The sequence below is a fragment of the Temnothorax nylanderi genome, unplaced genomic scaffold (genome assembly GCF_030848795.1).
Source record: "Temnothorax nylanderi isolate EJ_2023f unplaced genomic scaffold, tnyl_v1.0 TNYL_tig0030_pilon, whole genome shotgun sequence".
Classification (NCBI taxonomy): domain Eukaryota; kingdom Metazoa; phylum Arthropoda; class Insecta; order Hymenoptera; family Formicidae; genus Temnothorax; species Temnothorax nylanderi.
The window spans coordinates 603,293-617,791 of NW_027249092.1; the positions used below are offsets into that span (position 1 = coordinate 603,293).

Sequence of the window (14,499 nt, forward strand, 5' to 3'; positions counted from 1 at the left end):
GCTTCTGAACTTAACCGAAAGATGGTACGAGCAATCATTAACGGAAAAAATATGTATAAGCATGACTAAAAAAATTGAATATTTCTTATTTTGATGATTTAATTAATATGTACCAAAGTTGTGAAAATAATATCACATTTTTGTGTATTGCAAAAAAGCTTATCGAAAAGTTGCAATCTTTTTATAATTATAGTTATACTAAAATTATATTATAAAATAAAAGTATATATATAAAAAAGCACAATTATATCTAAAAACGTATAGAAACTAATTTAAAATAGTTTTAATTAAAATGGTTTTTTAACACGCTTCAAAAATATATGTACATACAACAGAAAAGTCGTAATATATAAAAAAGAGAAAATATAAGGTATTTTAAATATTTAGATATTGGCACATACCTTTGATTGTTTTCTATTGTTTTTGAAACATAATTTTATAAATATTGTGTCACAAAAAAAATTAATCGTGTCACTCATATACTCTCCACTGATTTTACATTCGAAGAAAGATATATAGAGAAACTGCTTCCAGAAGAAACGACGAGTGACTGAAGAGTATGAAAGTGAGAAGGTACATAAGAGTGGTTCACCAGAATTTTTTGTTTCAGACAGATGCTACCTTTGCAAAATTAGGTAATATGGGGATACCATTCTTTTTGATCGAGAGTGGGTCGAACTATACGTCAATAAAGAAACGGAGAAGTGAATGTGGAACGGTTGGCTTAGCAGGATTCCATAACTTATTCAATTGTGTGCATCCAAGATTTCTTCTACCTAAATGACGGTCTAGCCTTATTGTTATTCCTTTATGGCTATGCTATACAATGTCACAAATAGACATACCTCCGAAAAGTGTTGAATACCGTAAAAAATGCGAGAAGATTTGTCAAATCGTTCACGAATCTGATCGAAGCACATATAGAGCATTAGGTAGACATATACATAATAAGTAATTTTTTTAACCAATTCTAAATTTTTAAAAATATGAACTTTGTTATTCAAAGACGTGTGGTGTAAGAAAGAATACGATCAGTTGAACCCATGAGACAAATTACAATGGTTACAAATTAATAAAAATGTTGATAAATGTTAATAAAAACAAATGTATCGACTTTGAGACTTCAAGCGGCAGTCACATGAAAAAAGAACAATGCTTATTGTGACCTGATGAATGAACGGTGAAACTAAGAGACAGACTAACAGGTCAACGCAATAAATAACTCCGGTCGCGATGTATCTAGAGACGTTGTGCCAATCCTGAGCCAACGGCTACCGTACGGATTTGGCTTAGTTTTGTGCTCCGTTGCATAAATACAAAAGTTGGCTACTACCTGTTACCTGAGAAACTACTTACTAGAAACCTAGCTTTCTACGAGACTTTTGGTCACGCATCGAATAAAACGTTGATTTTATTCTTGAAAGTGAGGTCACGTTTTCTTATTCTACTTAATTTATAAAAATAAGTGCCGTGCGTAATACACTTTCTTAACAAATTTTAATATGTTACGTTAAAGCGAAATATATACCTATTATATGCAATTTTCAGAGCTAAAGTTTTAACAAATTATAAGACTAGTGAATTTAATTTATACTATAAAATGTTTTATCTTTTCGCAGTTGATATCATTGCACATATTAATTGCTCATTCGTAAACGTAAGTTGTGACAACGATTTCAGGTTTAAGAAAAGAAGGCGCATCATAATAATATGGACTTTCTAAAAAATGTCTTACTTACCAAACTGGCTCCTCATCCAAGGATACAATGGGCTCGGTAAATTTGCAGTTGCCGCACCCTGAGGCGCGCCTTGCTGCTGTTGACTGAGCGACGATGCAACGACGCCTTGATGCTGCTGAGCTGCTTGCTGCTGCTGTTGCGGGTGCATTCCACCTTGTCCCTGTTGCGACGTAGTTTGAGATTGCTGTTGCTGCTGGTACATCATATGTTGCTGCTGTGCCTGCAGATGCTGATGCTGCGATTGCTGCTGCGGATGCTGCGATTGCTGCGTCTGCATGTGTGGATGCTGGTTGTGCATTTGATGGTGCATCTGCGGTGTATCGACGAGAGGTGGACTATCCGGTCCGTCGAGAACGCTGCCTTGATGATCGACAGCAGCCGCCTGAAGTTTGCAACTGGCATAGACGATGGGGGTGGACGAATGTCCGTTGGGGGTAGGTGTGTGTCCCATGTGACCCATACCGGTGTTCGGAGACGTCGACCTGTAACCGGCCATGCCGTCCATACTTCCGTGTTCCTGTTGATGCTGATAGTAGGCTGCGTTCCGCATGTCGATCCGATTGTACGGGGGAAACCTCGGATAAGGCATATCTTGCTGACCTGCTCCCGTGGTTCCATAATGATGGGCGGATACTCCTTGACGTAACAAACTCGGGTCGCAGGGGTCACCGGCTTGCTGAGATTGTTGCTGGACCGATTGTGTCTGCTGAGGTACCTGTACGGCCGCACCGTAGTGCTGCTGATGCTGATGCGGGTGTTCCACCCCGCCATTTCGCAGGTCCGGAATATACGAATTCGCGAAGTACGAACTCATGCTACTGTCCCACCTGTCCCACCTGCTTATGTCACTTGTCTACGTTGCTGACTGACTTTCCTTTGGTTATCTTCAGCTGATCTACGATTCTTTTCTCTATCCTTTTATCTTCATAAATTTATTTTGTTTTGTACTCTTCCTGTGCGGACACACTGGCACGTCTTTACATAGATACAGATTTATCACTTCGGAATTGCATTTCTTCACGAATCTTTTTTACTTTTTCTCACTCGACCCTTGTCATCTCACGCACTCTTGAGCAGCACAAGCACACACACATATACATATATGTATATATATATATATATATATATATATCAAATTACCATCATTTTGGATCACATGTACATCATTTGACTTTTTATCACACTGAGCTCACTACCAAAAGTGAATGAAATCATAAACTGGAGCACTACAGAACTTTTCTAATTTAGCAAGTGGAGAAAGGGGTGAGTATACCACACGTATACACAAGGTGGTAGCGGAAGATAGTAATCAAAGTCCTTCGTCTTCCCCGGGGTGACACCTTCGTTCAAAGCGCCAAGCCACTCCAGACCCGTTTCGTTCCCCTGTCCACCCTATGATCAAAATTATGCCGCACCTGTAACACAAAGAAAATTACGTGTTATATTACGTTACACATACAAAAAAGATGAGTTACATTAATTACGCTTGACTCACATGTAATATAACGTGAAATACTTTAGCGTAAATAACAGTTATGTCAAATTATACTAAATTTACAATATTATTAAAAATGCTAATAAATTATTAAATAATAAAATAGCATTGGTGATAGTTCGCAATTACCATGAATCTCATAATCAGCAAGAAAATTTTAAAATAAATATCATTACTTGAATATTTTACGATATTTGAGCAAATAGCATCGCGGACGCAACTGAAACTTTGCATGATCCTTGTCAAGCGAACTGAATGAACTGAGCAAAGTTTAGCTCGTGAATGACAGAAGGCGAGTTACACATGTGCTCGTCACGGTGACGGCCATTGCACAGACGCCAAACTTATTACAGAGTTCTGTGGGCGGGCTAAGCGATCGTTAAATTTGGAAAAATTTCCAACCATTAGGCAGCATGGCCACTTCCCACTGAAACCTTTCTTCCTCACATCAATCTCTTTTTCGGAAGCTTTGTAAAGGTTCCGATACGCACGTCGCATGAAATTAGTATAGTAGGTCGTACGCACAAATCACTTATATCTAACTCTAACTCAATATGTATATCAATTTAATCATAAATACAAAAGAGATATTTAAGAAACAAATAAGAATAGCAATCAATTTTAATTTATCTAGTTAATCTTCTTAAGTAAATATTTTTATTTAAACAAATTATAACACAATTTAATTTTAAAAAATTCAATTTTTTTTATAACTTCATATAGCTTCATGTTCATAGACAAATTTAATTAAATTATTTAAACATTCTATAAACTTTACTGTATTTATTATACACACCACAAACTATCTTAGTATTAAAAAAAGAATACTTTGCTATTAATCTTTATTTAAAAATTACATAAAATGTATTATAAAATCTTACTTAATAATAAAATCTCAATAGCAAAATATCAAAGAGAATAACAAAAATAAATACATAATATTTTATTAAATACATTCTGCAAGAATAAAAATATTTTTAAAAACTGTTCAAATAATATCGAATTAATAATATTAAAATTAAACAATATAAATACAGCGATTAATAATGTATGACTGATTTTATTTTTTACTTATACATATATTATACCTATATGTATAAATACTACATATGTAAAAAATTTCGACTTGCATTAAAATAAGATTAATATTCTAAACAATATGAATCCAATATTTTTTCTTATTTTAATTTGAAGAAACATTAATTGCGTGTGGCAGGGATGTCACTATTATTAATAAAACAATAATACATTGCTTTCTTATCGACTGAAATGCGAGGGATTTTTGCCTTTTATGAGAACATATGTTGATCTGGAGGTTCAAGATCGAAACCTTCTATACCGACCCTATCCGATATATCCCAACACAATTAACTACAAATAAAAATTACTTCAATTTTTGCAATTTTCTAATATTTTAGTTTCTTAAATTTCTTTTTTAAATTTCCATATTAGTTAAATAAACATAGAGAACTAATTAAAGTTTGTAGTTAAAAAGAGTATCTATAAAACATTGCATACCATTCCCTTAAAGTATATAAGAACTTTAATTAAGTTAATGTTTTAAATATAAAGTAAGATAAAATTTAAAATATTAAATGGTTAATAAATGGTTAATAAAAAAAAACAGTCCTTTAAAACCAATAATACATTTGGCATTTACATCGCGAAAAATTCGTCATTCGTCATTTCTCATTAGCGAAGAGATAAATGAAAATGTACATACACGTGAATGTACATATGGTATTGTTGCGGGTGAGGCATGACAGTATGGGTAGCGCTAAACACGGAGTTAGGAGCGCGTTTGAATGTGCAACGGGCAGCATAGCAGGGTAAAGGGTGCGAGAGAGGGTGAGAGGTGCAGCCCTTGGGAGTTTGCTGTACATGAGAACGGGTCGGACGCGGGACGATCGCGATTAACATTCCGGCCGCTAGCTTGCTGTTCGCGCGGCGCTTTCATTAATTCCAGCGTATTGATTCCACGGATTGATGAATGGCCGCCGATAGCGATTCCACGCGCTCGCCACCCCCTTCCCCAACGTCTCTCCTTCCTCGTCCCTCGCGTATAAATTCAACCTCTCGCAGGATTTGAACTCAATTCCCGCCCCGTAAATTCCCCTTTATGTATCCTCCTCTGAAGTGCAAGTATCTGAATCCTATTGACGTGGACGGCGTATTTTTGCAGCTTTGCACCCTCTTCCCCGCTCTCTTTAATTTAATAGCAGCGAACTGTGCAGAATCAGTTATCGTTGCAGTTCATTCTCAAACTATTCTACGAATTTCAAAATTTTGTCAAATTGATTTACATTCAGAATAAAACATAAGGAAGGGAGATAATTTCATGTTATTTGTAGAACAGTTATTCTTCCTTTTAATGAGGTATGACACATGATAATTGTGCCAAATCCGAGATACATACATATATCAGATAAGTATTTTAGGCCTCATTTAGTGGTGACATCGACCGGAAAGATCATAAACTAACTGATTATTTAAGGGTCTAAGAAGTGCATAATATTGTCGACAGATGGCGATAGTGATAGCACGGAAGAAGAGGAAAAAACGGGGTGGAGCATGTCTGACAGCTGGGTGGGTTCGGGGCCAAGGTGATTGAAAACAGGGTGGAGCGTCATGTGACGCCATGGTTGGATATGGAAGTGACGTCATATAACTACGATGGCCTCTAGTTAGCAAAATGGCCTCTGGATAGGAGTTTCTTTGTCCCAGTCTTTTATCTACTATATCTCGACGTAATCGAGAGAAAACGATTGAAATGCCGATTGCGTTCTATCAGTCGGTCCATCCCGGAAGAAACGAGTTGCATTCATTATGTTCACACTCTTTCGATTTTAAGAAGTAGCGAGAATAAATGTTGAAACATAAATAATAAATATTGTATAATCGAATATAAAAAAAAAGACAAAATTTAATACTTATTGTCGTTTCCCTATTAAGCCGGTATAAGAAGAACAACAAAAAAGTGTTGAACGATCTGTTTATTATACGTGTATCATCGGTTGATGTAGATAAAACGGCCGGATAAAATAAACGACGCCGTTGCTGGCAGCCGTATCCCTAAAGATTGAGCCATAAATGGCACTTGGATTTGACAGTTATGGAACTCGTAGCTCGTGTCGGTCGTCCGCACCTCGTAAAACAGTCATAAACTAAACGCGTTGTAAACTGAACGTTGTATTTCTGATGCCACGTACGGCAGCGGAGTTATATTAAAAAGTTACGAGCTCCTGACCTTGTACTATGTAACACTTAGTGCGTGTAAGATGGCATCTCTTCTCACGCTCCTCTCAGATGTTCAGACGCTTAAGTGGCATACGATATTTTGAGAAGCAAGAAGATAAATAAAAATTGATGCACATTTAATGTAAAACATATAAAATTAGAGGTGTAACATGGCAATCAACAAGTAATATATGATTAACAATAGCCACTGTTATAAATCATTAAGATCAACTTATATTTTAGCTAATATCACGATTATTTTTTATTCTACAAATAATATGTTAATATGGTGATTGACTATACTTTCATAATATGGCCCACACACTACAAGCAATTACATAAAATGGGCGCGAAGCGGAGCAGTAATAGCTATCATTATATATAACATATAATTTAGAACAAGAGAAGGAAAAAGAGCTAACTCGCAAAGAAATAAGGCGATTCATGCAAGGTTATTAAATAGAAACCGATATGAATTCGTGAAATATCATGATTTCGGGATACACTTTGTTATGTAAAATGATCCATCCACAGAAATAGGATGACAACATTTTTTAAACTGTATATTATACCACAATCGAATTTATTATATGCATTCGATATTGCTGTCATATGATTTATTCGCTTCGGCGGAAGTTCTCGGACATTAAACCTGTCTGGGCTAGCGACCATTGTACAATGAATTTACATTTTAACGCGTTATTATACATATATCATAATTTTTAATAATGTTGAGAATTACGCATATAACAATGATAAAAGAACGATTTAATTAGATCGGTTAGCGTTTCGTTTCGTATTGTTCTAAAATGCAATATTAATATGCTATTAATTATATCAAATACAAATGAAGAATCCACAATTTCATTCTCGCACACAAATCTCACGTTAAAACTGAATTTTATAAATCATCTAATAGCGTCGTTCTTTTCCTGACTATAATTAAATAATAAATGTGACATTTGCGTTCCGCGACATAAAAATTAAACATTGGAAATCTAATACGTCAAATAATAACGCACAATGTGTGAAGATTGTAGAAGAAACATGCCGACAAACGGCCACGCTAGATTTAGCAAGAAATGCGATCACGACGGAACACCTCGGAGATACCGTTACGCGCATTAGAGGATACCCGGTTGGCGGGAGGTCGAGACGGCATTAAAAGGTGTTCGCGATCAAGGATTCCGGCACACGTACACATATACATATACCCGGGCGACATCGGTATCCTGATTCTTAACGTTATGCCGTACGCGACGCGTATGCGTGCTTCCGCGATCGTGTGCGTAAGGACAGTGTAACGATAAACACACGGGCCACGCGCGTCACGTGCGTGCATGTATGTGTACGTATGTGTTTGTGTAGGTATGCGAGCGGATCAGTCGAATGCTAACACGCATGTGCGATTAGCATAATCGAGTCGGGCTGCAGGGAACCAGTTTGCAAGGCCACTGAAAAGCCGGCCGGTCGGCCGGCCGATCGTTCGATCGTTTATGCCGTTCTCTGTCTCTACCGGCGCGGCGAGCGCGCGATCCATCCGTAACACCGATAACGTCAGCTGAACGCGAGAGCGAGGATGGTGACAATGCATCGTTCACTACGGATTCCAGCTGTGCGCGGGTGTTACGTGAGCTTTCTCTCGAATTACGAGACTTCGATAAGAACCCGACCCCATATAACTGCCATTTAATATCGCATAACGGCTATCTGCGTACGTAAATTAATGTAATTTAAATGTTACTATCGCGAAATTTTGATGAGTGACGAAAAATCGTGACGATAATATTTGCGTACGTAAATAAATGTAATTTAAATGTTATACTATCCCGAAATTCTGATGAGTGACGAAAAATCGTGACGATAATATTATTTAATAAAGGTTCTAAAAAAAGGATATATTCCCAAAATATAAAATCGTGTGATAATACATTTCAATGATTCGTTAAAATAATTGATGATTTAATTACCACGAATACAAAATAAAATGGCGGAATACAATTACCTATTAAAATTTGATGAAAATTATTTTGTAATATCGTATATCGTTATACAATATATCAATTATACAATAAATATAAATCGTTATAATTGGTCTGGATTTTATTAATTAATCTTAAATGCGAATAAAAATTAATTTTTGGCTTTTTAATATAAAAATGTAAAAGAAGTATAATAAGAAAGTAGGAAAACAAGCATTAAGAACTTCAAAGCATGTATCTTTTTCCAATAAAATCCATGTCTATTTCGGATTTAAGTAAGGGCCTAATTGGCACATAGTAAAACTTAAGCAGGAAGCAAATCAGTCAATCAAGTCAAGACCTTAAGGCATAACGTAAACAGTAGCAAATCCAAACTGTTGATTTTCTTACAGCTAACGTTTTACTGCTTAAATTTTTCTATGTGCCAAGGCCCTAATGGAACAAAGAGACTCTTTTAGTTGACAACCGTTTATACGCACCCATTAGTAATGACAACAGCTAATTGACCATACATATAGATGTAAGAAACACATGTTCGTGTCGACGATTTGTCTATTCAAATTTCGTGTGGAAAAAGTGTGTGGTATAAGTTACAGAAGCATTCGTCACATTTTCAACGGTCAAAAGATCGTATATATTCTTGTACCCATATAATGCCGAAACAGAGATACGTTCATGTACGAACAAAAGACCACTCCCGGTTTAAAGAGTTAAACGGTAGCGTGGCACGCGCGTTAAAAAGTGTCGACTGTGAACACTGTAGGTAATTTTGGTCAACACTTTACATTGCACTCACTGGTATGTATGTTGCGTGTATATAGATCGCTTTGAAAATACATTTAAAGTAACTTTATTTACCTTAATCGCACATTATTTTGATGTATAGATATAATACGGCATATATATGTACCGCAATATTCTGCAGAATAAATATTTTCATTTTGTTGAAACTTTAATTTCCATATAAATATGTTCGTGTCGTTCACGTGATGTTGCATTAATTATATCTATATTGCGATATTACACGTATGCATGTGAAGACGAACACAAGCGAGGGATTTAAGAATGCAAGAGACGATGTGATAAACGAGCTTCGATAACTTAGTTTCCGTGTTTAACATATAGTGCTGTTTTAATTACATGGAACTTTTGTTTATTAACCTATTATAAAGCAATTATTACCATATTCTGTAATCTAAAAAGATCTGAATCATATTCATTGATTAACTGCAAATGTTTGCAAATTATATAGTAGAGAAAATTTCTTACACAAATATTAGATAAATTCTACATAAATATGCATACAACTATAAATTGTTAAAGTTTTAACTCAATTTCATTTACTTATTAATAAATGTTATACTTTAAAAAGCTATTATTTTTAAATGGTTGAATTTAATATTTTTCTTATAGAATTATTCACTATAATTTGTCGAAGAATCCATAAATAAAAGATGCTTAAGAAAATCTACGATATCCCTGTATCAATAATAATTAAAAACTATTAAGTATATTGAATAATTAATTTATAACAAAAATACCTGCTTATTCCTTGCCTGTCATTTAATAGTATGACGAGAAACGATAAAACGTAAAAAGTAATAAATCGGAACACTGTTAAACATTAGAATACTGTCAAAATACACTTTCGCAATTTCGCATAGCTCCTTCTTCCCCGCGGGATACTTGACATTCTCTACGGTCTTCTACTAGCCTCCAAGGGTTCCAATTCATCTAAACAATTTTTGTCGATAGGTGTCGTAAATTCCGAAGCAGACCTGTTATGCACTTTCGCAACTTTCGCATTTTATGATATAAAAACGTTTTTTGTTCGTTTGCTGGAATTTGGAAGGTGTTCAGCTTTCTCTTTTGGGTCAAGGTTTTGTAAGCTCACCTAAAAGGGACAATGGTCAGTTGTTGCGTTAAACCGATGCGCGCTGAAGATGGGCGAAAAGTCCTCTATTTTCACTTCCGTTATGTGGAATTTCTAGTGAGGTCACCGTTTTGGACGCAGAGACGTTAAAAATATACGCATAATTTCGTGCCAGCAAAAATTAATTATTCGCGAGAGGTCATCTTGCGACACGCTTTTTAGTACAAGCTAGAAATGAGACCGTTAACGGTTCTACGACTCTCCGTGAATGGGAACAGATTGTTACTGATACACTACCGCGCGTAAGGAATGTCATTCTACAGCCTGCAAATGTTCCTGATTTGAGGTACGCTGAGTCAGAAGTCGAGGGTTAATCACTCCAGATTTCACTTAATTAACAGTAGGTCTAACGCAGGTTAAATTATCTCGCAACCAGATGCTATCGCAAGGTGGTAAAAGTTCCTTAAAAGAACTTCGTAAAAGTTTCGTCGAGCGAAATGTAGCCGTAGATAATCATGTGTCCATATGACGGAACTAAATTAAATTTCCAAGTGAAATGTCACGCGCAATCTTGCATTTAACACAAAAAAGATTTAGCCTAATATTAGTTTTACGTAAATTAATTTTACGTATTATAACTTATAATATTATAAGTTTATGTTAAAACTATTGTGTGTGTACTATTAATATTAATATTTTAATTCAATATTAAATTATTCAAATAATATATCTATATATAAGTGACCTACTTTAATCAATCCTTTAAAAGAACTGAAGGCTACGTTTTCAATTTAAAAAATTGAGTTCCAGTTATTTTAAAATATTAACAAATTAATTACTTTGAATAAAAAAGTAAATACATGGTAAATATTTTTTTAACGTCATAAAACATCTTGCGATCAATCCTCGCAGTTTATTTCATAATATAGATTATTTTCACTTATCGCGCGGCATCATACTTTCCCCTGATTTAAATTAGATAATCAAGATTCATGATGCAAACTAGTTACTTTCCGGAGGGACAACATGGGAAAAGTAGACGCACAGATAATTCATAATTTACGCGTATGTGGGTGACCGATGAGACGAGAGCTGCACGTGACTACATAACACCAAGGGAACCCTTTATTATAACACGGTTTTAAAGTTTATGTATTATATTATGTCAGAAGATAAGGGGTAACGAAGAGTTTGTATAAATATGGCTACAGAAAAGTTTAATGATTCTCAGAATGATTAACTGTAATCTTTGGCAACATAAATTATCCTATCGAGACGGAAACAGAAGCACATACACATGCACACATACATATACACACACGCACACAAACTAGGTGTGTCTTTATGCACAATAGCGACAGCGAACTCGAAATTACGAAGCCGAGCCTTTATTTCGTCGCAAGCGCGCGCGAGGGGGTATCTATAAGACCGCCGAGACACGGCGGAGAGTACAAAGTTTTGACGTCACCCTATAAATCAACCAACACACTCGCACGTTCAAGACGTTGCGCGAATACATCCTGGGTTGAAGTTTTGTTCACCGTATGTCTCCTCCGCTCTCAACACAGACAACTTGTACATGGCGCGTCAGAAATTTCGGCGCAACGCCTTGCACATCCTTTAAATCCCATTCACACCAGAAACTATTAGAGCATCGTTTAAAGTAAAACAAACATCTATTGTTGAAGGACCGGCAATTATTGAGGGATTATTATCTGCAGGTGGAACACTTTACACGTGCATAATAATAATCGGAGTGAAATATGCATGGTATAAGAGAGCGAAAGTGGAAGTGAAACAAACATAAGTTTTAATAAACATTTAACCGGGTGTTTCTTTTTGTGCAATAAGACGCGTCAAATTGACTGTTTCTTGGAGCAATTTACGATACTATTGAAGAATTGAGGAAAACGTTGAATTAAGATAACACGTGTAGATACGCGAGCTTAGAGTTTAGAGCATGCGATGATGAGCGCAGAAATAAACGATATGGCATGTATAAAGCTAGAATGTCGGAATGTCAAAATAAACAGCGGCATGGGAGTTGACCGTGTCTACTGAAAAATTTTGGCATCGTCGGCCACGGCACCCGACGCTGTCGGCACAACTTTGAAATTATCTCGAGGTAATTTATATTACGGCTGCGAGCCGAGAAAATACGCGACGTACTTTCGAATTAAAATCGTCGGCGCGACAACGAATCGGAATTAATGAACTTTGAGATGGAAAAAATTAGCTGAAACGACTTTTATTTAATTCTGTAAATTATTTGAATTAAAATTCATTAATTTGTAAAATTCATGCACACAATACACATATGAAAAATTTTGTATAAAGAAGATTCAGAACCTTTAAACTAGAAAATAACAATGACCAAACTTTAAAAACCTTGCTGCGATAATGATTTCTCATATAAATATGGAGAAATGCAATGAGGAAAGCGATAAGAGAAAATGAGATACAGTTGCAAAACCACTCGGTATAGATTTGTCTATAAGTCTGTAAAATGTAACGCTATAGTTATTGCAGTATTATACAGATATGACGATATGATAATAATGATCATTACAAGCAAAATGTTTAGGCTTTCGCGTGGATCTGCTTTCGTTCTTGTGCACATCTCTCGCGATAAGATAAAAAAAGAAGTGCATAAATGTTACGTAATTAGGAAATAAGAAGCCGACTCTTATCACAAATCTTGATCATACGTAGATACTGCAATGTGCATCCGCGTAGAAAGCATAATCAGTTTCAGAATCGCGCCGTAGATCTTCATAAGAGTATAATTACTGATGATAATGGCCGGCTATTAGTAAGCACTCGCAATTATCATATGTGGAAGATTAGAATTACTGCGTTTATGTATTAACGTACTAATAATAAATTCGAAAACTTCTTCATGCAACTCATGAAATCGTAATGTCATATATATACGTTATTGTTCCTAAATGGCCCATATAAATATTAACAATTATTGAACAAAATACTGTCTATTTGTTTAAAAGAGATATAAAAATAGAGATTTGTATACGGTATTCACCATCTGCATGAATGGACGCTTCGCGATTTGTAAGTAAAAACTCGCTGTGATTGTTGGGAGAAACTGTTGTGGAGAACGCCTTGAAAGGCGGAAATTGCAGCTGCTCTTACCTCGCACGGTCGATGTCTCGAACGCAAAAATCAAACGGCAGGCAAAGAAAAACAAGCAAAGAGACAGAAAGAGAAAAAAGAAGGGATCGGGTGGGGTGCCCGTCCTAAGAGGGTGAGATCGAGGATTTGGTAAGAGGTGTAGAGGGGCTGACGGTACGGACATGGTATTGGATGCTATCGGGGACGGGGGGGTCCCCGCGGTAGGGGTAGTTTGACAAGTTGACAAGAGCACAAAGGCCGTGGCAGACACCCTCGAGCGAACGGCAAGAAGGGTAGGGGCAAACGCGCGGAGAGTGGGCAGGATAGAGCGATGGGTGGGTAGAGGGAGCGTCGCGACGCTCAGCGACGGAGAATTGCCGGATGGCGGGGTGCCTGAAAGCCCGGTAGATCCGACGCCGCGAACAAAGGGTGGCTCACCCCACTGGAGTCCCGGAGTTTGGGGACGAGATCGCCTATACCGATTTACTCCAAGTCGCGAAGATGCGCACGCGATATATGTGCGCCGTATGTGCGTATGTGGGCGAGAGTTCGGGTCTACTCGACCGATCCGGTGTAGATACGCCGCGGGCCTAATATCGAAAGTTAAGGGCGAAGCTAAAGCTCATGCTTAATTAAATCGGAAGACCGTGGGAGATAATCGTTGCTCCCTGAGCGGCAAAGGTCAATATATGTGATGCCGGGAAATTTGATTTTCGCACGGCAATTGAAAATAAACGATAATTTAAACGTGCGCAGTCGATCTTGCAATTAAATGGGTTAAATTATCAACGTCAATAAATAATTTGTATTTATTGGCTGATCAAAATATAAATTCTTTCAGGATTATTTTTAACTTAAATTTAACTATTAAATATTTGTATTCACTTGAACACAATTTTCATGACATTTTTAAAATATCTTTTTCAGAAATAATGTGCAAGTTGAAGACTTATGATATATCTCTGACGCGATTGCATATAGAATACCATCCTCGCCCCGAGCTTTAAAAAGAAACGGGAAGCGAAAAGAATATGGCTTGCGCCC

The 14,499-nt window shown here is 36.5% G+C and overlaps 1 protein-coding gene across 7 annotated transcripts in view; it reads right to left on the reverse strand.

The window, feature by feature from the left end:
* The window catches only part of Antp (homeobox protein H90), a 107,436-nt gene that overhangs the window by 10,901 nt on the left and 82,036 nt on the right, over nucleotides 1-14,499 (reverse strand). For all 7 annotated transcript variants that reach the window (XM_071702486.1, XM_071702481.1, XM_071702484.1 and 4 more), the window contains one exon: nucleotides 1,740-3,154. In XM_071702486.1, coding sequence (XP_071558587.1) covers nucleotides 1,740-2,553 — 814 coding nt within the window. In that variant the 5' untranslated portion in view covers nucleotides 2,554-3,154. The remainder of the gene's footprint in view (nucleotides 1-1,739; nucleotides 3,155-14,499) is intronic.